Raw genomic sequence first — 23,592 nt, forward strand, 5'->3', positions numbered from 1 at the left:
ATATTCCCCACTTCTATTGTGTTCCCAACACCAATAGTCCTCCAATTCTAAGATTGGCTTGATCTTCAAAATCAGTTCAATATCACGAGGGAAGAACAGATCATCGAGTTTGTCCCTATCCCACCATTTTGATGTTTGGTCTATAAGGTCTTCAACCCTTAGATCAATATTTACCAGAATGTTCATCATTAGCGGAGCTCTCATACCACCATCATTCAACCAACAGCTGGTCCAAACACTAGTAGACTTACCATTACCAATCATTGGTCTAAGCCCTCTACTCAGAAGCTCTCTACCATGGATAATGCTTCTCCAAGCATAAGAAGGTCTTAATCCCAATGCTGCATCTAAAAATCCATCATCCCCAAAATATCTACTTTTCATGAACCTCGAAAATAGACAATTTGGTTCTTGGAGGATTCTCCAAGCCTGTTTGGCTAAAAGTGCTTGATTGAATATTTGGATATCCTTGAATCCAAGACCACCTTGAGCTTTAGGCAAACACATTTTATCCCATCCAGTCCAGTGAGTTTTACGAGCATTTTCTTTGGAGTTCCACCAGAAATCAGACATAGCACTAGACAGCTTCTTACATGTACCCTTAGGGAGCTTAAAACAGGTCATCGCAAAGACAGGCATTGCCAAAGCAATAGACTTTAGAAGAATATCTTTACCACCTTGAGAGAGAGATCTAGCATACCATCCAGACATTCTCGATTTCATCTTATCATGAATGTATGACAGCATATCAATCTTGGACCCACTGAAGCATTCCGGCAACCCCAAATAAGTACTTGCACCACCTTCATTATAGATCCCAAGACATCCCTGAATTTTGCTTCTCATAAAACCACTCACTTTCTTTCCAAAAGTAATAGAAGATTTCTCCAAATTGATGGTTTGACCTGTGGCTCCTTCATAAGATTTAAGAATCTCTTGAATAGTTAGGCATTGATCTTCGCTAGCTTTGCACATGAACAAGCTATCATCAGCAAACAAGAGGTGGTGAATAGCAGGGCCCGAAGAGGAGAATTGAATACCATTGATGAGACCATCTCTCTCCGCTTGATTCATCAGAAAAGTCAGCCCTTCAGTGCATAACACAAAAAGAAAAGGAGAGAGAGGATCACCCTGTCTGATTCCCCTTTGAGGTTCCACCACCCCATGAGCCTGTCCATTGATGATGACCGTGTAAGAAACTGATGTAACACAGAACATCACCCAATCAATCCATTTGGTATGGAAGCCCAAAGCAGATAATAATGATCGCAAGTAGCTCCACTCAACTCTGTCATAGGCTTTGGACATGTCAGATTTGATTGCCATGTAATTCTTTGATATTGATATACGGCCAAATATTTTTTATTATTTGATTTAAAAGTTAAAACTAGTTTGAATTAACATAAATATATAGATAACCAATAGTATGTTGTAGGTTTTCATTCTAATGTCAGACACATTTAAGGGCATGATATAATCAACACCGATTTAAATGTACAGAAAATTAGATGGTTAATGTTTATTATTCATGATTCCAGTGTTTCCTAAATTGTTCATCTCTTATACTCCCTCTGTTCAGAATTATTTGATGTTTAAGGTTTTTCACACAGTTTAAGGATTCATTTAATTTTTATTTTTCCTATACTAAAAATATTATTATAATTCATTTAAATATCATTCAGCCAATAAGAAAACAATCTGCAGAATATAAAAGGTCAAAAACTATAAAAATTCATTATATTTTGCATTGAAAAGTGAGAACATCAAATAATTCTGAACAAAAAAAACCTTCTAAAACATCAAATAATTCTGAACAGAGGGAGTAGTTTTTTAAAAATCTGTCATTTAGTGTTATTTGTACACAGGCCCGGTTTTGAGGATAGGCACGGTAGGCGACAGTCGCAAGCATCCAATTTAGAAAAGCATATTTTTGTTAAAATTTCTTATTAAAGATATATATTATTAATTTATATAAATCAATGATATATAAAACTTATTGATATATTATTATTAGTATAACTTATTATCAGTTTTTTAAAATTAAATATTATTTTTTGGGTTAGCTTTGTTATCAATTAAAACGATTATAGTTGAAAAACTTGATTATAAGAGTTTAATGAACGATTTTGTACGAAAAACTATAAAAAAGACTATACAATAGCAATAAATTATATGTTTTACTGGGTTTTCTTTTCTTATAAATTTTTTATGGAGTATGATTGTTTTATAAAATTTTAATTTTAGTTTTATTTTTATTATTTTTAATTATGAAAAATATATATAAAACAACATATTTTTAACACACGCAAACATTAGATTCTAGCCTGTAGTCTCCGCTCAAACAGGGTCATTTTGACTTTTGCGTTAAAGAATTTGACTAGAAATATACTACCAATTCGTAGCCATCTAAATATGCAGTTATTTGTTACACACTACAAAAAAACATTATAATACATCATTTATTTTATTTATTTGTATTATTTATAACTGATGCAAAAAAATTTTACATCATTTAAAAAAATAATTCTGAAAGTGGTGATGCAAATACTTTATATCAGTTCATTAATAACTGATGTAAATATTTTAAATATTTACATCAATTAGAATAATTGATATCAATATATGTCAATTGTTTTAAGTGATATTAAATTTTACATCAGTTATTATAAATGATATTAATATTTGTATAAAAATGCTATTTTGGTATAAATTTTAATTTATTTTTAAAATTCATATAAAATCCGTTTTGTTTTTTTCTTAATATAAATATATTTTGTAAACTCTCATACAATAATTAACTAGAATTATTATTAAAAATATTTTTTTTATCTCGAAGATTTTGGTTGAGGTTAATAAACGATTATTAACAATGATGAGTTTATTTTATAGAGGAGCAATTCTCTCCTCTCAAGTTCTCCTAACCGATGTGGGACAGATAAGTTTTGACCAAATTAAATTAAATATATTAATTGTTTAATTCAGTTTTTTGTTGGCATCACTTTTTAATTGCTACAAAATTTGCATTATTTATTCAAGTGATGCTAATATATACATCAATTATCTAATGATGTAAAATTTGGTTTTGTATCAATATGTCAAGTGGATGTGATTTAAAATAAATTAGTATCAGTTTTATGCATCGATGCCATATAAACTAATAATAACATCATTTGTATTAACTGATGTTAATACCGTATAATTTATGTCACTTGTATATAAATGACTCTAATTAGTATCAAATATTTTTCTGATATAACTTATATGATGCTATCAACACTTTTTTTTGTAGTGACACAGTAACCATAACCAGTGAAGAGAACAAAACTTTCGTCATAAAGAACAAGGCGCAAATATATGTAAAGATGAAATCAACAATATGTGATGATAAAATATAATATTGAAGATAAAATAAAAATCCAGTATTAAAATGAAAGAGATGCTCACCTTAAGTGCGTGGAACAGAGTTTACTGTTTAATAAAAAAACAGTGATCGAACAGTCCATTTTTTTGGTGGTCCACTTAATTAATTTAGCATTAATAACATTGTCAGCTCCAGCCACTCTCTACGATTCTCTCATAAATTATAAAACCAACCAAAATTTATATCGAAAATTAATTACTTTAAGTCTTTAACCATGAAGATTTGCTTGTAATAATATATGATCAGACCTGTGTTTGATTGATTTAGTACTGTTAATAGAATCGTTCTAGTGATCGAAGTGACCTATATGGGTACAGAAAAATCAATTTCATCGTTAAAAAGTACCTCTCACGTATCTATGCATAATGCATGTAGTCTTGTGTCATTGTTTTGTTGTCTTTTTGCTTAAACATACGTTTTTAAGATATTTATATATAAATTCATTACAACCTTCTCTTTGATTTATTTGCATTAAAATCTCTTCTGTCTTCATATGAATTATTGAAAAGAGATGTGTATATCTTGATTTGTTTTGTTTGACAAAATAAAATGAATTCGTTAAACTATACTGTCCACGTGCATAGTAGCAATAAAATTTATCCGAATCCATGATTTTGATAGGTATTACGACCTACTATTAGTATTATGAAATGGTGTAATTAATTCGAAACCACATTCTCTTGCTTTTTTATCGCACTAAAAATTAGAATATTATTTAAAGATTATTTTACTCCACCACTCTTTTCCACGTTCTATGGATGATCATGGTGGCTCCACGCATGAACATGGCAAAAATAGAAATTTGCACATGGCAATTTATATAATATACGCGTAAGCCATACATTAGAATTTTAAGTGTTCATACTCTGAGCTCGAACGGATCCAAAGATCTTTCGTTCTTCTCCTTCTTCTGACCTGAACTTATGATTATGCGGAACTTGATTTAAATATATAGTCCAATGTAAACTCCACATAAATATTTATTATGGTGGAGTTCGTTGTTTAAAGTTATGGGATTTAAATAAAAGACTCGAACTATATATTTATTTTATCCTAGAATTATATCTGATAATTTGACATTGCTAATTTAATCTAAATTTTATACTACAATACTGATTATCACCCAAATAGATATAGTCTCCAAATCGATATTTGTTTTTTTTCTTCTTCTTCTAAATATCTTATTTGACGTTCTTTACTTTTTTTTAGTAATGGTTGTTTTCATATACGAATTTTCCCCCCCAAAAAAATGCTTAGAGTATGAATAATTAAAATACTAAGAAAATTATACTATACACGACAAGTTTTTAAAAAAAAAAAAAAAAAAACAAGACAAGATTAGGCATTGAATTTTTTTTGGTGGGATGTTGTAAACGTTGACGACTTGGAAGAATATACGATCCAGTTAGTCTGGGCCTTAAATTGGGCCCAAATGGGCCGAAAATCGATTTTTCATTTCAAAGTTAAAATTAAATTTCAGAAAATACAGTTAAAATTATAAAATTTTTGGATGGGAAAAAGCGGGAAGTCGGAAAGGGCCCACCATGACGATATATAGCGTAAAGAAAAATCAAACATAAACAATATAATTTAATTTTCCAGGAAAAACATATTTCTCTCTTTTTCCGAAGTTCGAACCGTAATTAGAGCATTTGTTTTTTCTCGGAATCTAAAAGAAACGGAAAAAAAGGTTGGAAAAGAAAAGAATAGAGAGAAAAAAAAGGAGGAACAGTGAGCAAAATCGTGCGACTGGAAATTTCGAATTTCTCTTCCGGCGAGGGATTCCAAAACGTCCGTCTACATTTCTCGCCGTGAAATTGAGTACTTTGTTCGTAGAGATTTCCTTAGGACCAGTCGCCATTTTGCGGGGTCTCGACTCTCCGAAAGGTTTATCTACAGCTTCTCATGGCGTCTTAGGTTCGTACCGTTTTTGTTTTGTTTCTTTTGCTTCGTCTCTGTTACAAAGGCGCTATGGTTTCTTAGGGTTATTGACTGGATCTGCGTAATTTATAAGTTGATTTGGTCGGCATTGTGGGTAATTTGTTAAGCGAGATGTTGAAATGAGGGGAAGAAACTTTTGGCTGTTTAGCCCTCGAATGGTAGAGCTATTCTTATCTGAAATTGAAAGATTTTAGCTTGTTGGGTCTTACTTTGGTATTCGTTTTATCATGTGTACTAGCTATTGTTGAAATTTATCACAGGTCCCATTTAGGATTACGAGGGATTATGTTAGAAGGTACACAATTAGGAAATATCTACTGCTCATAGAATGAGGAAAAAAGCTCTTTCCATGATTTACTACGATTTAGGAAGTTTATATGTGACAATTTATTAACATTGAAAGCTTCCTTCATTGCTGTCTTACTGGTTCATTTGCTTTAGGACCCTTTACGACTATAATACTGGGAGCTGCGTAATCTCTGAGTCGAAATGAGTGGTGTCAATATGAGTGGTGTCTATGTTCAATCAGATGGAGCTAGTTTTCTGAGTTTCGACGGGTCAGAAAGTCGTGAAAGCGTGGATGATAGTAAGAAAGGTAATGTCATTTAGTCACGTCTCTGCTGCTCATCTTCTATCATGCCAATTCATTTAAATACTCTCATTTCCTCAAAAGATTGAAACAAGTTTTCTGAAACATTTATCTCTCGGAACTTGAGCATGACACTTATTCGAGTGATTAGCAAGTATGGCAACGTATGAATCAATAATCTTGAATGAGTCGATTTATCTTGCTTGATAAGGTTTGTCATATGCCAACATTGTCGTGGCAGAAATTGACCTTGAAGATCGCCTCTCATTTTAGGTGTAGGTGGAAACATAAATGAGACGATTACTCATGTTCTCACCCTTCGTCTATTTCTTCTTAATTCGCTCTCAGGTCATCAGAGTTTGGTGGAGTGGTTAAATCAGACACTTCCTTACTTAAATTTACCTTGGGAAGCTTCAGAGGACGACTTGAGAGCATGCTTGAGGGATGGAACTGTCTTCTGTAGCCTTTTGAATCAGCTTAGTCCTGGTTCAATGAGAATGGTATTTATGAAATTTGATTTTGTTGACCATTTGGCTTATATATCTTTATCATTTACTTTTTTTTTTTCCCGCTAAGCTTTGGCTATGTGTCTTTTTTTTCTCTTACTCATTAGCTGCTACACTCACCCTCTTTCGCTATTCTATAGGGAGGCAGCTTTGAACCTGCTTGTGTAAAAATTGAGCGGTTTCTGACTGCTATGGATGAAATGGCCCTGCCCAGGTTCGAGGTTTCAGACGTAGAACAGGTTCGTTATGTTTTATGGATATAGCTCTTTCGTTTTTGTGGAATTCTAAAGTATGGAAAAACCGGTTGAGTTATATAAAATTATCTCATTTCATAGGTAAAGTAATTGTGGGCGTGGGGTTACCACCTTGGCTATTATAAATTGAACCAATTCAGTGTAGGTTTACTTAGGTTAAACTTAGCATCATTTTAGTCATCTCCTGGCTGCACGACTGTTCTAATCATGGTTACTGTCTAAATTGCTATTTTGATAGTGAGATTGCTTGATTTTTGCTCCCATATATTCTCTTCTCTCTACCCTTTCTCGTGTTTCTTTATTGTGTAACGACTCCTAATAAAACGTAAAAAACAGGGGGATATGGTGCCAGTTTTACAGTCCCTTAAGGCACTTAAAGCAAGTTTTTCCGATGGTGGGTATGATAAAAACTCACTATGTGCGAGGAGAAGATGGAGCTTGCCAGAAGACCATTCAGATTCAAGAGGGGAAGACCGCAATTTTATTGATGGATTCCAGTCGAAGGAAGGATCTGAGATTGATGTTTCTGATAATAAAATTTCGGAATTATTGAAATCAAACAGTTTACGAGTAAGTATTCTATCATAATTTTAGCAGACTGTGTCTAACCGTGTAGCCTTTACCTCTGTCTCTGATTCATATGATTTCCTTGGTCTCGGTAGAATGCTCCTACTCGGTCACTGTTTGACATGCTGGATAAGCTTCTAGATGAGAGCGTGAAGAAGATGAATGGACATGTTTCTCATGTAAGTCAAAGATTGAGCAACTGATGCCACCCTTCTCTTGATTTCTTTTTTTTTTCTTTCCTGGTTTGCCTAAATTTTCGATCCTTTAGTTCATGAAATTTTTTTTCTTATTCTTCATCATGTTCTTCCCCATTTTTGTGTCTTGTTCAGGCTATGGCATCACTATTGAGCGCACTTGTGCAAGTGATAGAACAGAGAATCTCAAATCAAGCTGATAACCTAAAGAATGTAAGATTGCCTAAGATTTTTCTATCTGGATATTTCCCATGATAGACATATTATTCTTCTGACCAAGTCATGAAATATGCTTTTGAAACGGGTGCAGCAAAATATACTCTTTAGGGTACGTGAAGAAAAATACAGGTCAAGAATAAAGGTCTTAGAAACCTTGGCAGCTGGGACAACTAAGGAAAACGAGGTACTAATGTCCCTGATTTCGGTTTTTCTCTTCACTTTGCTTCTAATTCGCTTATTGATTGATCTTACTGTTTCTCTTTGTTTTAGATTGTTACGAACTGTATGGAGCATATAAAGGTATGTTATTGATTCAATATGTATCTTCGTACATATTTCACTTTTAGTTTAGTTCTTGCATCTGGAAAAGTTGGTTTACATGGCTCATAATATTGAGCATAATTGCTTGTGGAAAGCAACTTTTGAACGAATCCTAGATACTGATAAAGGCTCAGTCTGAGAGATCCTATCATAAAGCCATTGTGCGCCTCTTACTTAATAGCGTGACTACATACAATATATCTTTCATTTGGTTTGTGTATTAAATTTCTTTAACACGAGTTTTTATAATGTGCTGTTTTCCGATGTGCTCTGTAGCTTGAGAAAACCAGAATAGAAGAACGAGAACAGTCAGAAGAAAAAGATGTGGCGCGTTTGAAAAAGGAAAAGGAGCGCAATGATGCTGAGATTCGCAAGTTGAAGCAGGAACTCAAATTGGTGAAAGAGACACATGAAAACCAGTGCTTAGATTTAGAAGCAAAAGCACAAAAAACTAAAGTCGAGTTGGAGAAGAAGTTAAAAGATGCGGAGATACAGGTAGCAGAGTCAACTAGGAAGGTGAAAGAACTGGAGAAGTTGTGCCAATCTAAATCTCAAAAATGGGAGAAAAAAGAGTGCACCTACCAGAACTTTATAGACAACCAGTATGGGGCATTGCAGGTTGACTTTAGAGAGTTTTCTAAACATAAAATATCTCTGGTAGTATCTTTAACTGATATAGATTTTGTGAATTATGTAGGATTTGAATGCTACTTCGGTGTCTATAAAGCACGAAGTCTTAAGGACACAGAAGAAATACTTTGAGGATCTAAATTACTATGGTAAGATTCATTGCTGTCAAAAATGTATATAATTGCTTGGCATCAATGCTTGATATTGATAATCACTTTTTCGTAGGTTTGAAGCTCAAAGGAGTGGCTGATGCAGCGAAAAATTACCATGTGGTGCTTGAAGAAAACCGAAAACTGTACAATGAAGTGCAAGAATTGAAAGGTAAGATTCTTTCAGTCAAGGTAGTTTGTTTGCATTAGACCATTCAAGACATGACTTTTGTTTTTTCTTTTGCCTTTTTTTAGGAAATATCAGAGTCTATTGCCGGATTAGACCATTCCTTCCAGGGCAAAACAGTAGACAAACTACCATAGAATACATTGGTGAAAATGGTGAATTGGTGGTTGCAAATCCATTTAAGCAAGGGAAAGATACGCATCGGTTATTTAAGTTCAATAAAGTTTTCGGTCAAGCAGCAACTCAAGGTTTAAACCTCTTTCCCTCTTTTCTATTGCTAGCTTTCTCCTCATCTTCTCCCAGTTTACATTTGCTTCATATATATAGATATAGATATTTATTTATTTATCTCCTGAACTGTTTTTCTTTTTATGCAGAGGAGGTTTTCCTAGATACTCGACCATTAATTCGATCCATTCTTGATGGCTACAACGTTTGTATATTTGCGTATGGTCAGACGGGCTCTGGAAAAACTTATACAATGGTAAATTACATGCTTGATTTTGGTCTTTTTATGTTTTAGCCAAGCATTATAAGTTTCTAATGGACATATTTTCATTTTGCTAATACAGAGTGGGCCAAGCATTACTTCAAAAGAAGACTGGGGTGTCAATTACAGAGCTCTGAATGACTTGTTTCACTTGACTCAAACTAGACAAAACACTGTCGTGTATGAAGTTGGTGTTCAAATGGTTGAGATTTATAATGAGCAAGTTCGTGACATACTTTCTGATGGTGGTTCCAATCGAAGATATCCTTTCCTAATCTAATATAATTATGAATATGTAGATTCATGTATATATATATATACATATGTATATGTATATGTTTGCATATGCTGCTCCTTATGGCATTTGGTTCTGTGAGTGCGTTTGATAGAAAATTTCCTTAACTTGCATACATTAGGGATTTGGAATACTGCCTTACCAAATGGGCTAGCTGTCCCAGATGCAAGCATGCACTGTGTGGGATCAACTGAAGATGTGCTTGAGCTGATGAATATTGGGCTCATGAACAGAACCGTGGGTGCCACAGCTCTTAATGAAAGGAGTAGTAGATCACATTGGTTCGTAAACTTCTTTCCTCAACTTATTTTACCTTCCAGTATTAAGTCTAGATTCTCAAAAGCAAAAACAATGTTGCCCAATTATCTGCAGCGTTCTTTCGGTTCATGTTCGTGGTGTCGACGTGGAAACCGACTCTGTGTTGCGGGGTAGTTTGCACTTAGTCGATCTTGCTGGAAGTGAGAGGGTTGATCGCTCTGAGGCAACTGGAGAGAGGCTCAAGGAGGCTCAGCATATAAATAAATCACTGTCAGCCCTTGGAGACGTCATATTTGCACTAGCGCATAAGAACCCTCATGTGCCGTACAGAAACAGCAAATTGACGCAAGTCCTCCAAAGTTCTTTGGGTATTTTATTAACCCTCTTTGTAGAAAACTTTTAGATTTTGGTTACACGTATTGCATGATATATCCATTGGCTTTGTGTTGTTGGTATCTTCAACTCTTTGTTTAAACTATTTTCTTTTGTTTTGTAGGAGGTCAGGCCAAAACTCTTATGTTTGTTCAAGTCAATCCTGATGGAGATTCATATGCTGAGACCGTTAGCACTTTGAAGTTCGCCGAAAGAGTTTCTGGTGTGGAATTAGGTGCAGCAAAAAGTAATAAAGAGGGACGAGATGTTAGACAACTCATGGAACAGGTCCTGATCTTCTTTCTCTCTCCATCTCTCTCTCCCTCTCAAGTTTTATTCTTGCCCACTGAAATAAAAAGAGGATAAATGTATTTGTATCTTGATATCATTTGACATAACAGGTATCAAATTTAAAGGATGTAATTGCCAGGAAAGATGAAGAGCTTCAAAATTTTCAGAAGCTAAAAGGTAATAATGTAACCGCCCTAAAACGTGGTTTGAGCAATTTAAGGTTGGCGGGGCCTCAATCACCTAGAAGACATTCTATAGGAGCTTCACCAAATGCCCGACGAGGAAAGGCCTCTGGTTTGTTTGGAAGAGCAAACTCAGATGTTGACAACTGCTCAGAATATAGTAGCAAGCATTCTGATTCTGGTTCACAGCATTCATCAGACGAACGTAAACATCGAAAGGATCTTCACCAACCATCCAAGTTTGCTGGTGGAGCGAAAGAAATTGACTTTGAAGAAGATATTGAACTCTTAGGCCTTGCAGATGCAGATTCTGAGGAAAGATTGAGTGATATTTCTGATAGTTGTCTTTCGATGGGAACAGAAACTGATGGCTCCATTAGCAGTGCAGTGGAGTTGACTCTATTCCCTGAAACCGCGAAGCCTCTTGAAATAATCGAACGACGTGAAACACACATGGCCTCTGAGAAACCTGAGAAATCATCTAAAATGGTGAAAACTGAGCCAAAAGACAGGTCAGTCTCCTCTATTAGCACACTTTCATAGAACAATCTGAATGATGGAGGTTTATTTACGGGTTCTTTTACTTGTTTTGTTTTGGGATTCTAAAAAGCAGAACTAATATTCCATCAAAGATTCCGAAGCAGACCTTGAAACCACCAGGTCAAACCAGACCTTCTCGTCTGTCAGTTGCCACTAGCTCCTCCTCTAAGGCCTTAACAAGTAATGTCTCCCTATACATCAACTCTTTGACTTGTGTCCTAAAAAACAAATGTGTTTGCCTAGTTACACTAAAACAGGCTCTAAGCCTACTTAGATTTCTATGAAAGAACATATGAAGTAGACGCTTGCTTATATACAACTGAGAATGTCCCATAGGATCATTAGTGTGAGTTTGCTCATGAGTCATCTTATCTTCTTGATTGGCCTCAGGTGCTAAAAGACCGACAATAAGCACGTCATCTTCAGCAAAACCACTCAACAGAAGGCGGTGAAGACTCGAGATTCAGATTCATCCCTATGGCTGGAGTAAGATTTGTGATGGATTTTGAGGTAATGGTGTTTAGTAAGCTAATTGTGTAACTAATTAAGCATATGCTATGATGTCTTTTTGTTCTTCTTCAATGTAAACCTAATTAACAAAGCACCGTAACTAAGTGTTCTTTAGTGTTAACTCAATCCTGTCCACGTAAGCTTTGAGGTTTCCTATATGATTCTGATGTTTTTACATATCGGAAAATTGAATCGCTTTATCATATTTCTGTTTCGAAGAGCTTGAACCCAATTTACTCATGAAATTGGAAATTTGGAATCATTGTCTTTGTTGCGTAACTTCATTCATGGGAATAAGAAGAGAATCTCGCAGTGACGGAAGATCTTGTTTGCGAAATGTAGAGAAATTTGTTTGTATATCTCTATATATCTATACTATTAAATCATATTTGTTGCTAGCCTAGATAGACAATAACAGTTTCAATTGAACCGGTAAACTTACCAATCAAATTGAACCGGTCCATGAACCAACCAAATAATGAAACCGGTCGTCTTCTGATTCAATTTGTGTTACTCTCTGAACAATAGTAGAAAGCTCACACATTTTTCCACTCCACTCCAGTGCTCCACTCCTTTAGTTTTTTATAGATTGAAAAGGAAATTAACAAAATCAGACGAAACAAAAATGTTGGCTAGGGTTTGGAGATTGGGATCTTCTTCTTCTTCTCCTTATTCTGCTTTTGCTGGATTGACCAGTACAAGGTTGATTCATCATCCAGCCGCCGAGAAAGGTACGGATGGAAAAAGTCTAGTTTCTTTGAAAGAAGCAATTTTAGGAGGAGAGAGTTTGAAATTGAGAAGTGATTCTCATGATAATATCAAAAGCTTAGATGTTGCGATTAATTTGTTCGATGAAATGGTTCAGTCTCGTCGTCGCTATTCAGTAATTGATTTCAACAAAGTAATAGGTGTCATCCTGAAGATGAATCGACCCGACGTTGTGATTTCTCTTTATCGGAAGATGGAAATGCGGCGGATTCCGTTTGATATCTACAGCTTCAATATTCTGATAAAATGTTTCTGCAGCTGCTCCAAGCTTTCCTTTGCTTTGTCTACGTTTGGAAAGCTCACCAAACTTGGTTTCCAGCCTGATGTCGTTACGTTTAACACACTGCTCCACGGGTTATGTCTCGAAGATAGGATCTCTGAAGCCATAGTTTTGTTTGATCAAATGCTTGAAACGGGATACGCACCCAATGTCATAACGTTCAACACAGTGGTGAATGGTCTTTGCCGCGATGGTCGAATGTTGGAAGCAGTAGCTCTGGCTGATCGGATGGTGGTAGAACATGGTCATCAACCTACCGAAGTTAATTACGGAACAATTGTGAACGGATTGTGTAAGATGGGCGACACTGTCTCGGCCTTGAATCTGCTTAGGAAGATGGAGAAAAGCCACATCGAAGCCCATGCTGCAATCTACAATGCAATCATTGATCGTCTTTGCAAAGATGGACGTCTTGTTGATGCTCAAAATCTTTTTATTGAAATGCGCGAGAAAGGAATTTATCCCAATGTAGTTACCTACAACTGCATGATAGACGCTTTTTGTAACAATGGTAGATGGATTGATGCTGAACGATTGCTGCGTGATATGATTAAAAGGGAAATCAGTCCTGATGTTGTAACTTTCAATTCATTAATCAGTGCATTTGTCAAAGAAGTGAAGTTCTCTGAGGCTGAAGATTTATACGAGGAGATGCTCCACAGAGGTATAGTCCCAAATGCTATCACCTATAACTCAATGATCGATGGATTCTGCAAGAAAAACCGCTTAGATGAGGCGAAGCAGATGTTTGATTCGATGGCTAGCAAGGGCTGCTCTCCAGACGTAGTGACATTTAATACACTTATAGACGGATGCTGTAGGACTAAGAGGATAGATGATGGAATGGATCTTCTCCATGAGATGACTAGAAGACGAATAGTTGCAGATACAGTTACTTTCAACACTCTTATTCACGGGTTCTTTCAAGTGGGTGATCTTAATGGCGTCTTAGACATTTTCCAAGAGATGACTTCCACTGATGTGCGTCCTAATATCGTAACTCTTAACACTTTGCTAGACGGTCTCTGCAATAATGGGAAACTAGAAAAGGCACTGACAATATTCGAGGTAATGCAGAAGAGTAAGATGGATCTTGATACTAGTCACGCCTTTACTGGTGTGGAACCTGATGTTCAAACTTACAGTATACTGATCAGCGCATTTGTCAAAGAAAGGAAATTCTCTGAGGCTGAAGAATTATATGAAAAGATGCTCCATAGAGGTATAGTCCCCGATACTATCACCTATAACTCAATGATCAATGGGTTCTGCAAGCAGAACCGCCTAGATGAGGCAAAACAGATGTTTGATTTAATGGTTAGCAATGGCTGCTCTTCAGACGTAGTGACATATAATACACTTATAGATGGATGCTGTAGGACTAAGAGGGTAGATGATGGAATGGATCTTCTCCATGAGATGTCTAGAAGACAAATAGTTGCTAATACAGTTACTTACAACACTCTTATTCATGGGTTATGCCAAGTGGGCGATCTTAATGCCGCTCAAGACCTTTTCCTCAATATGAATTCTCATGGTGTGTGCCCTGATATCTTAACTTATAACATTTTGCTGGATGGTCTCTGCGACAATGGGAAACTGAAAAAGGCATTGGAAATGTTTGAGGTTATGCTGAAGAATAAGATTGATGTTGATATTGTTAGTTATAGCATCATCATCCATGGAATGTGCAAGGGTAGTAAGGTGGACGAGGCATGGGACTTATTTTGTAGTCTCCCCGTCGATGGTGTGGAGCCTGATGTTCAAACATACAACATAATGATACATGGATTTTGTGGAAAAGGTGCAATTTCTGAAGCAAATGCGCTATTCCAGAAAATGAAGGACGATGATTATGTACCAGATGGCTGTACATACAATACACTAATCAGAGGACATCTTAGAGCTAAGGAAACTGAGGCATCAGCTGAACTTATCAAGGAAATGCGAAGCAAGGGGTTCTGTGCAGATGCATACACCAAGAGAATGGTAGATGATATGATATCTGCTGGCAGATTGGACAAGAGCTTTGTGGATATGCTATTTTAGTGTTTGGTGTGGTGTTTCTTGTGGCAAGAAATCTGTCTTAATCTTGTTCCTTTTATGGTATGTCCTACTCACTTTTGTCTCGTTACTTGTGTTCATTTCGGATGTTTGATGCTATCTGTGACATGTACTAGGATTTTGCAGAGGTTTGAGCTTCTTAAGATTTGCAAGAAGCTTCTCGAGGAACGAAACGAGGGTGTGTCTGAAGAATAATAAACGTTGTTAGTAGATCGCTTCTTGTCTTGTCCTTCTCTAGATTACATGTAATCTCAAAACTGAATCCAGATATTATCTCATATTTGTTTTCGAATAACTTGGCTGCTTGTACTCAAAGTTTGAGGTTTAACTTATGAAAATGGAATCATTCTGTCTCGCAGTGAAGTAGACCTTGTATTGAAATTGTAGAGATATCTTTGAATTACTTGAAAAATTATTTAAAAAGAGCAAAAATCTCTCTTCCCATTGCAGATTTGGATGTATGTATTAAGTAACAACAATGCAGCTGAAGAGAGCAAAACATAGGGTCTGTAATCTCTCAGACACGAACTCTTTTGACAAATTATAAACTGTGTGCAAGCACAAAAGCAGAAATTGTGAGTGAAACAATTTTAAAAGCTCATTACCAAAAAATAAAAAATAAAAAACATGCCTACCAAAACTATGCATGGGAGTTTTGATCAAAGTCAAATCGGTAAAATGGTGGTGAGTATTATTCTAAATTCTAATGGTGATACTTCTCGGTTTTGCAGTTATTTGCCGTTACAAGAATAAGCAAGACAAGAAGGGGCGATGAAATGCATTTATTCTTTGGTTAGTAACCTTTTGATATATACTATTACCATCAGTGTTGGAATTGCTGATAGACTGCATCTTCTGAGAGCGATAGCATAAGAACTTTTTTTCGAGAATAGCAATAATGCTGCTTGTTGCTTATGCTCCATGTTAACCTTTTTTCAATTCTTGGAAGAGAAATGTTTGTATGTGATGGTACTGAATCTTTTTGGAAAACAGGTTTTATTTTCAATAAGTTTTAAGCCAATTTCAACACTACCAAAGTCTCTCTCTCTCATTCTCTTAACATTGTGAGAAGTGTTAAACAAGCCATAAGCAAATTACCCATTAAAAATAAAAACGTGAAGATATAAAATTTTATCCACCAGATTTACTCTAACACCTTGGATAACATTACACAGGTTGATCAGCAAAGGCGCAAATCTAATGGTTTTGAGGGCAAAATCTACTAAGAGAATCGAAAACATGTTGATGTCTTTAAACATCTAAATAGAAAGAAAAAAAGAGCAAAATGCAAAAGAAGCCCACATCATTTTGCCAACTTGAAAAACCCTTTATAGTTCCCTCTATATTTTTTTTCGGCAGTTCCCTATTTCATTTCTTTGATCGTCCCGAAAGAAGAGAAGAAAAAAAGATGAAAAAGCTTAGGAGAGATTTTGGTGAGTTGCTTCGTTCCTTTTATAATTTTGTTTTTAGAGAATTTCAAATTGAATGAAAGTTACGATCTAGTTTCTGAATCGTTTTGTTGAAGCTGAAGAAGAAGCAACTCGCGGAGTGAAAAGGTTTCATGATCTGTTTCAGCCTATTGTGGGTAAGTCGTTGCTTAGAAGTTATGGCAATGCAGAAGCGAGAGGCCAGACTGGATCACGTCTGCCTTCTTTGGTGCATAGAGAAATACATGCACTGACCTCATTTTCCCCTTACATTCTAAGGTATTAAATTTGTGAATTGTTTTTCTTCAATCTTCAATGTTCTCTCTCATGTTACATACAAAGAGTCGTCTTCATTTTTGTTGTTTTTGCAGGAAGGATTTTGCAAAGAAGGAGCTGAAAGAGGAGGTTGTGCGACTAGGAGTTGAGCTCTCGCTATATATGGCTGAGTCCATGTTCTTGCTGTGTGATGACATTCGTAGTATGTTATGGTTCTGCAACAAGTTATGGAGAGATGCAATAAAGGACTTGAATCGTGATTGTCCCGTGCTACAAAGGCTGTTTCGTGTTCAACACTATGTCTACGCAAAATATATCCAACCCAAGAATGGTGTGTATGTAAATGATGGCAAGAATTTCCGTCCACTGGGAACTGACCAGAACGACTTGGGAGAACTTTTACGCTGCACATAAAGATCTGGACCTTGTTTCTTCGATTCTCAGAGAAGGCAAAGAAGAAAGCTGTTCAGATTGCAGAGAGTTTACGTCTAGCATTGAAGAAACGCTGAAGAAGATAGATGACAAACTGAGCTCTGCAAAGGCTGTTGCTGAGGAGAATGGGTTTGCGAGGGAAGCCATGGAGTCTGACATTATGGGAATCTGGAAGTCTCTCTTTTACAAACATACCTTCGATGCATGGGCTCTGGAAATGATCAGGCGAGGGGTTATCCACGACATGTTTGAGCCTCTCATGAGAGAGCTATTAGCTGCATCAGCAACACATTAGGCTAAAGACTATTTTCTTCTTGCTTTTTTTTTCTCGTATCTTATCGGATTAGACAATCTTGGATGTAATAATGCACTTTAGATCACCCATTTTGCTCAACAATAGGATAAAACCGAACCGGTTTATTGCTTGACAAGCCAAACCGGTTTTCGATAAACATTAGATTTAAGCAGTGTCAAGAGCCAAAAATCATTTCTTTAGAGCAAGTAGTTCCTTTGGAAAAAGTTTGCTATAATGAATAGAACAGCCTTCATGTTCAATACGAGCCTACTTCTTGAAACAGAGGAGAAAGCTAGCAATTCATATATGCATGGAAAAGATCTTGTTTTGTTTTAAATCATTCAATCAGAGAGAGAACATATCTAGTGTATCAATAAGAGCTGAATCCAAATCTCTGAACAAAGAACATCATTTTTTATTTACTTGTCCTTTAAACTATATGAAGCGAAGATAAAAGGACATAAAAGTTAACAAAATATTTAGATTTTGTATGAAACGAATATGGACTTGTTCTATACAATTTTGGAAGATAAGATCCGATGCAAAGAAGACATCAAGTGTCAACACAAACAATCATTTGGAATTTCCGTAGTTTTTACCAAAAATGATGACTATAATCAGAATAAACAATCAAAATCCAAATAAAAGAATTAGAAAAGCCTCAAGTCATTTAGTTGAATATCTTTTTTTTTTATCCTTTCAAAGTTCATTCTAAATTTATTTAAAGAATGCCACTAGCTCCTCCTCTAAGGCCTTAACAAGTAATGTCTCCCTATACATCAACTCTTTGACCTGTATCCTGAAAAACCAAATCCGTTTGCCTAGTTACACTAAAAATCAGGCTCTAAACACAGATATAAAGTAAATGCTTGCTTATATACAACTGAGAATTTCATTTAGGATCATTAGTGTGAGTTTGCTCATGAGTCATCTTATCTTCTTGATTGGCCTCAGGTGCTAAAAGACCGACAATTAGCACTTCATCTTCAGCAAAACCACTCAACAGAAGGCGGTGAAGACTCGAGATTCAGATTCATCACTAGGGGCTGGAGTAAGATTTGTGATGGATTTGATTTAGTAGCTAATTGTGTAACTATGCATATGATGTCCTTTTATTCTTCTATGTAAACCTAATTAGCCATAGTTAAGTATCTTTTAGTGCTAAACTTAATCCTATCACGTAAAATTTGAGGTTTCCTATATGATTCTGATGTTTTTTACATATCGGTGAAAATCGCTGGATTATGGCCCGTTATGTAACGCATGCATATGATATTATTACCTTTTTGTCAACTTCTTTGGTAATCGCTAAAAATAGATAACTAAAAACGGATACTCAATACAGTTTGATGAGGGATACGTAGTGTTAACGTAAAAAGCTTATAAATTTTTCAAATCCAATACCAAGGGCACTTTAATTAGTCACTTCCATGCATGTTTGTGGAAACTTTCGCTGACTCAAATCAGAAACATGTTACTTATATAGTCTGAAATTTTGACATCAAAAACATACCAGGCATATACTTTACACATTTATTTTCTTACAAAATAAACATTAAACCCAATAGAAACTAAAAGATATTTAACAAAAAAAAACGATATAAACTGAAAGATAATATATTTGGGGTTTTGGAAACACAAGTTAAACAACACAGGGCACGTCACACAAAATAAGAGAAAGACAAATAAAAGTCAGTTGTTACAATCCTTAAATCATCACTAGATTTGATCATAAACCCATCAGTGCTAACAACGTAGCTGTCATGATTGCAATACACGTTCTCCCATATATATTGTTTCCTGTGAAACCAAATAAGAAGAGAGCAAAAACATATATTGACTTTGGGTTTCACTTGATCTGATGGATATTTCACTATAATTGAATTTGAAGTTTTTAACAAGCTTTTTACTTAAGCTCTGAGTTCTGCTCTACAACAAAGGGGATTAATGATGACAAATAAACGGGTGGAAAACTTAATGCAACTGTGAAGACAAAATCTTAAACAAAGATAATAATTAAAATATTAGAAATATCATTGATAAAGGCTTTTAATTTAAAAAAGAGAAGAAGATATATACTCATCTTTTGTAAAGCAAAGACTCACTACGTTTGGTTGGAAACCGGAGATGTTATAACGTACGAGACATTTAGGATAGAAGATCTGAGCTCAAAGAACCTGGCTATTGCTGCAACACCCGAAGAGTTCTTGGACCGCACGTCTCAAGCAGGAGGTGCAGTTTCTTGGATCAAGATCAGGACTACACTGGACCATTGCCTCTAAATCATATGAAGTCACACGTTCTTGATCCTCCACAAAATATGGAATCGACGAAGACAAGGATGTTCTGAGGATAAGATCTTTCATTTTTCCATGCATTATTCGGTTGAGCAATTGTGTAGAGTCCACAGAAGGGATCAGAGAGTGTACAGAGGCACTAGGTGTATCCACAAGGAGCGTAAAGAAAGCAAGATCCGAGTACCGAACCATACACTCGTCATAGAATATGAAAGATTCTTTGTTATAAGTGCAGTTTTTAGCGATTTCTAGCGTTGCTCTATGTACACAGTCAGAACAAGAAGTTTTGTTGATGTCTCCTCTGCAAAGGAACATCCCATAGACTGTGTTTGGGCTAAGACCAGCCGTGGCGTTGGAATAGCTTCCAAGGGAGGATCGGTCACGTAGAGCGGAGAGGATCGCGGCGCGGTTTGATCCATAAGGGCTGGTTCTAGTGAACTCGCTTTCATTGCAGAAGGTGGACATGTGATAAGGTCGGGACATGATTCTGAAAGATAAGAGAGAGAAAAAGATACAAAACAGAGCAGACGCGGCAGAGAAAGTCATATTGGTGTGATGATAGAATAGAACAGAACACGCTATGTAAAGAAAGAATAGCTTGTTTTATAAAAAAAAAACATTCAAATCAGTAATGTCCTCATATAAATGGTAGACCAATTCAGAGGAAACTTTGAATTCGATTTTCTTCTTATATAAAATACTAATTATCTTTGCTGGCTTTTCATGATTAGATAAAGCCAAAGGCAAAAGATACAGTTGACATATTGGTTGTCTTTTGTGAAAGATCTGAAGCAAAACATAAGATTTGTTCTTACAGTTTTGTTTTTTTTGAAAGACTGTTTTCTTCTCGCTTTTTTCTCTATCTTATCAGATTAGACTATCTTTTAAATTAATGTAATAATTATGCACTTTAGATTTCACATTTCGTGGAACAATTGTTACCCTTTTTATCTTCTAAGTTTGATGATCAGAAGCCTAATACCGTATTGTGTTCGAAATCCAACAATCTGAATTTATTTCTTGACAAGCCAAACCGGTTTTTGATAACATTAGATTTTTGATTAAGAGCCAAAATGATTCAGATAATTTCTTTAGAGCAGCCTTCATGAAGGGTAAAAATTGGAAATAACATTTTATCTTATTTTCTGATTTGAACATCGATAATGTTACCACAACAAAAACAAATAAATTATTAGTGTTAACTTTTCTTGAAATGGTGAACTCTGAACCCTAAGTTTGGATTATTTTAGACAAGAGCTCAACAAATCACACGTAACACTTATCATAGGAACATGAATAGTCGTTAAGCAAAAGAAGAAGAAAAGAAGCATGAACAGTCTATACAATCCTTACATCATGAGATTTGATCATAGACCTACAAGTGCTAATGCCGAAGCTGTTATGACAACAATAAAAGTACTCTCAAATATTTTGTTTCCTGCAAAAATAATAAAGAGTAAAACATGATATTAAGTTATTAACAATATGGCCGTCTGTATATGCCAGATTATATAAAAAATCTAATTTTCTTGGGGTGCAAAATTTAAATATTCTATGCTAACCTTCTATAAAACCAAGACTCGGGACGACGTCGTTCGGTGGCAAAGAGGATGTGTTAAACCTGACGAGACATTTAGGAAGGAAGTTGAGAGCCGAACGAGACTGGCTGCAACAGTCCAAGATTCCTTGGACAGCAAGTCTCAAGCATACGGTGCAGTTTCCTGGATCAAGATCAGGACTACACTGGACCAATGTGTCTACCGCATATGAGCTACCAAACTCATTCACATGCTGTTTATCCATCACGAAATATGGTTCCGGCCACAAAATCGTCGATGCTGCTCTTGTGATAAGTTTGTTCATCTTACCAGGAAGTTTTTCTCCGAACCGACTCGTAATAGGAAAATTACTGGTAGAGGGTAATAAGGCGTTTGGTCCTTGTAGTTCTTGGAGTCCAAAGAAGGAATAATCCGAGTAACGAACCATACACTGTTCATAAAACACGAAAGCTTCTTTTTGAGAAGTGCAGCTTCTAGAGATTTCTGTAACTGCGTTCCGGACACAGATTCTACAGGTTGATTTGGTGATGTCTACTCTACAATGGTACATACCATAGACTGTATCGGGGCTAAGACCCTTCGTGACGCTGAGATAGGGTGGTGTGGTGGAGGAAGTGGTCCGGAGATACTTGAGAGCGGATCTACGGTTTGTATCATAAGAACTGTCTTCTGTGAAATTTTCAGATCGGTTGTTGCAAGAGGTGAGCAAGTGATTAACTCGAGGCTGGGAGATGGTTTGGAGAGATGAGAAAGAGAAGAAGAAGAAGAAGAAGAACCAACATAGAGCCGAAGAAAATGAAATGACTCTTGCCATTTTTGTATATTCGAATCTCTTGTTTATTATGTAGACAGAAACAAAGTACAGAGCAGTTCAGAATTTATAGAAGGATATATGTATATTTTGAAACAATCAATTATAATGCTCAAACATAGCGTCTTATACCAATTCAGAGGGAGAACATCTGAACATGTTATGTTGACATAAATACTCATTTTTTCATTTTCAAGTTAATGTGATGATTTTATTAATGACAATTAATGAAGGCTTGAAGCCATATATTCTTGTACAGAAAATATCATCTTTCATTTATTTTCTTTAAACCAATTAAAATAAGACAAAAAAAACATATAGTTAACACACAATTATCGGTTTTGTTAGCGTATAAAGCAATATAATACATACAATTGTTCAGTAGCTCTATATCATTGTGGAAGACACGATTTTGGTGCGGTATAGAGAAGAGGAGAAACAACTTAGTCTCCATACCTTCAATGAAACAAAGGAAGCTTCAAGGTCCAACTGTCCAAGTTTCGACTTTTTCCCTTTCATTTATTTGTTAATTCGTTTTTTTTTTAGCACTTTTGTCAGAAAGGATTCTTTCCAAAAAGAGTAGTTATTTAAACGTGGGGATAATAAAGTATTTCTATACTTTAAAAAGTGAAAAATAAAGGGAATGATATAAGCATAGAAGAAAATGTATTAGATGACTTTTATTTTGAATTTTCTGGTCCATATTTTCGAAAGTTGTACTTAATTTAGTACTAACTAAAACTGTTGACAATTAGCAAAAAAAAAAGTGTAAAATGTCAAAGATATCATCGATTCAATACATGCGTAGAGCGTAGCTCTATAATCCTCTTGATTGATGTCCACTTGCAAATTGCAATGTCTAACAATTCGCACCGATCAGACGATCAAGTGGCTATTCTTAACAACAACAAAAATTGTTGAAGAAGACTACCTTAAACACTGAAAAACTATTTAACCTTATTTGTTGCCTGGACTTTTTACTGCTGATACGGCTAGCTACCATTCTCATCATCACGTTCCCAGATGGCGGATTTAGAAACTTTTTTTTTTTTTTTCAAAGTACTTTTAGTTGAAAACATATTTAATAAAAGAGACTTTTTTATAAACTCATTAAAATAACATATTAAATCAAATTTATCTAAGATTTATTCAATAAAAATAAAAAATAGGGGGCACGTGACCCAGTACCACACACCTACGTCCGCCCCTCCCAGCCACGCTATATCCAGACGTGTATGGCAGCAGCAACAACAGTTTGGTTCACGTCGTGATACACAATCTTCAAAACTAAATATTTGTATTTTTTTTTCTCTAGAATTTTATTTTCCTATCAGCAGTTGATGTTTTGAATTTGTTAAAGTCTGAACACCAAATTGTATATGTGCTAGTAATCAATTAGGTATGCAGATTTTTCTTTTCTTTTTGGTTTTAAAAGTAGGTATATATAGGTGTTCAGTTAAATTAATT

At 35.5% G+C, this 23,592-nt stretch overlaps 4 protein-coding genes across 4 annotated transcripts; 2 read left to right on the forward strand and 2 right to left on the reverse strand.

Moving 5' to 3' along the window:
* Positions 1 to 5,109: 5,109 nt before the first annotated feature.
* LOC18022908 (kinesin-like protein KIN-14J) lies at positions 5,110 to 12,083 on the forward strand. Its single transcript, XM_006405925.2, has 21 exons — positions 5,110 to 5,338; positions 5,804 to 5,957; positions 6,300 to 6,451; positions 6,598 to 6,696; positions 7,048 to 7,281; positions 7,374 to 7,457; positions 7,608 to 7,685; positions 7,783 to 7,875; positions 7,962 to 7,991; positions 8,289 to 8,630; positions 8,710 to 8,791; positions 8,868 to 8,963; positions 9,047 to 9,226; positions 9,356 to 9,462; positions 9,551 to 9,729; positions 9,880 to 10,044; positions 10,136 to 10,389; positions 10,518 to 10,681; positions 10,795 to 11,378; positions 11,480 to 11,586; positions 11,797 to 12,083. Exons 2-21 carry the CDS (start codon positions 5,852 to 5,854, stop codon positions 11,856 to 11,858), a joined length of 3,198 nt encoding a protein of 1,065 aa, XP_006405988.1. The 5' UTR covers positions 5,110 to 5,338; positions 5,804 to 5,851; the 3' UTR covers positions 11,859 to 12,083.
* A 614-nt stretch (positions 12,084 to 12,697) lies between these two features.
* LOC18022909 (pentatricopeptide repeat-containing protein At1g64100) lies at positions 12,698 to 15,013 on the forward strand. The gene is made up of 2 exons (XM_024158783.1): positions 12,698 to 14,590; positions 14,669 to 15,013. The coding sequence occupies exons 1-2, from the start codon at positions 12,773 to 12,775 to the stop codon at positions 15,011 to 15,013; spliced, it is 2,163 nt and encodes a 720-aa protein (XP_024014551.1). The 5' UTR covers positions 12,698 to 12,772.
* A 4,499-nt stretch (positions 15,014 to 19,512) lies between these two features.
* LOC18022935 (putative cysteine-rich repeat secretory protein 5) lies at positions 19,513 to 20,301 on the reverse strand. Its single transcript, XM_006405927.2, is given in 1 exon segment — positions 19,513 to 20,301. A coding segment is annotated over 1 exon segment (789 nt).
* An 821-nt stretch (positions 20,302 to 21,122) lies between these two features.
* On the reverse strand, positions 21,123 to 22,128 carry LOC18022936 (cysteine-rich repeat secretory protein 8). Its single transcript, XM_024158784.1, has 2 exons — positions 21,318 to 22,128; positions 21,123 to 21,193 (listed from the first exon to the last, which is right to left on the reverse strand). The coding sequence occupies exons 1-2, from the start codon at positions 22,126 to 22,128 to the stop codon at positions 21,123 to 21,125; spliced, it is 882 nt and encodes a 293-aa protein (XP_024014552.1).
* Positions 22,129 to 23,592: the final 1,464 nt, after the last annotated feature.

The sequence above is a fragment of the Eutrema salsugineum genome, unplaced genomic scaffold (assembly GCF_000478725.1).
Source record: "Eutrema salsugineum unplaced genomic scaffold, Eutsalg1_0 scaffold_14, whole genome shotgun sequence".
NCBI lineage: Eukaryota > Viridiplantae > Streptophyta > Magnoliopsida > Brassicales > Brassicaceae > Eutrema > Eutrema salsugineum.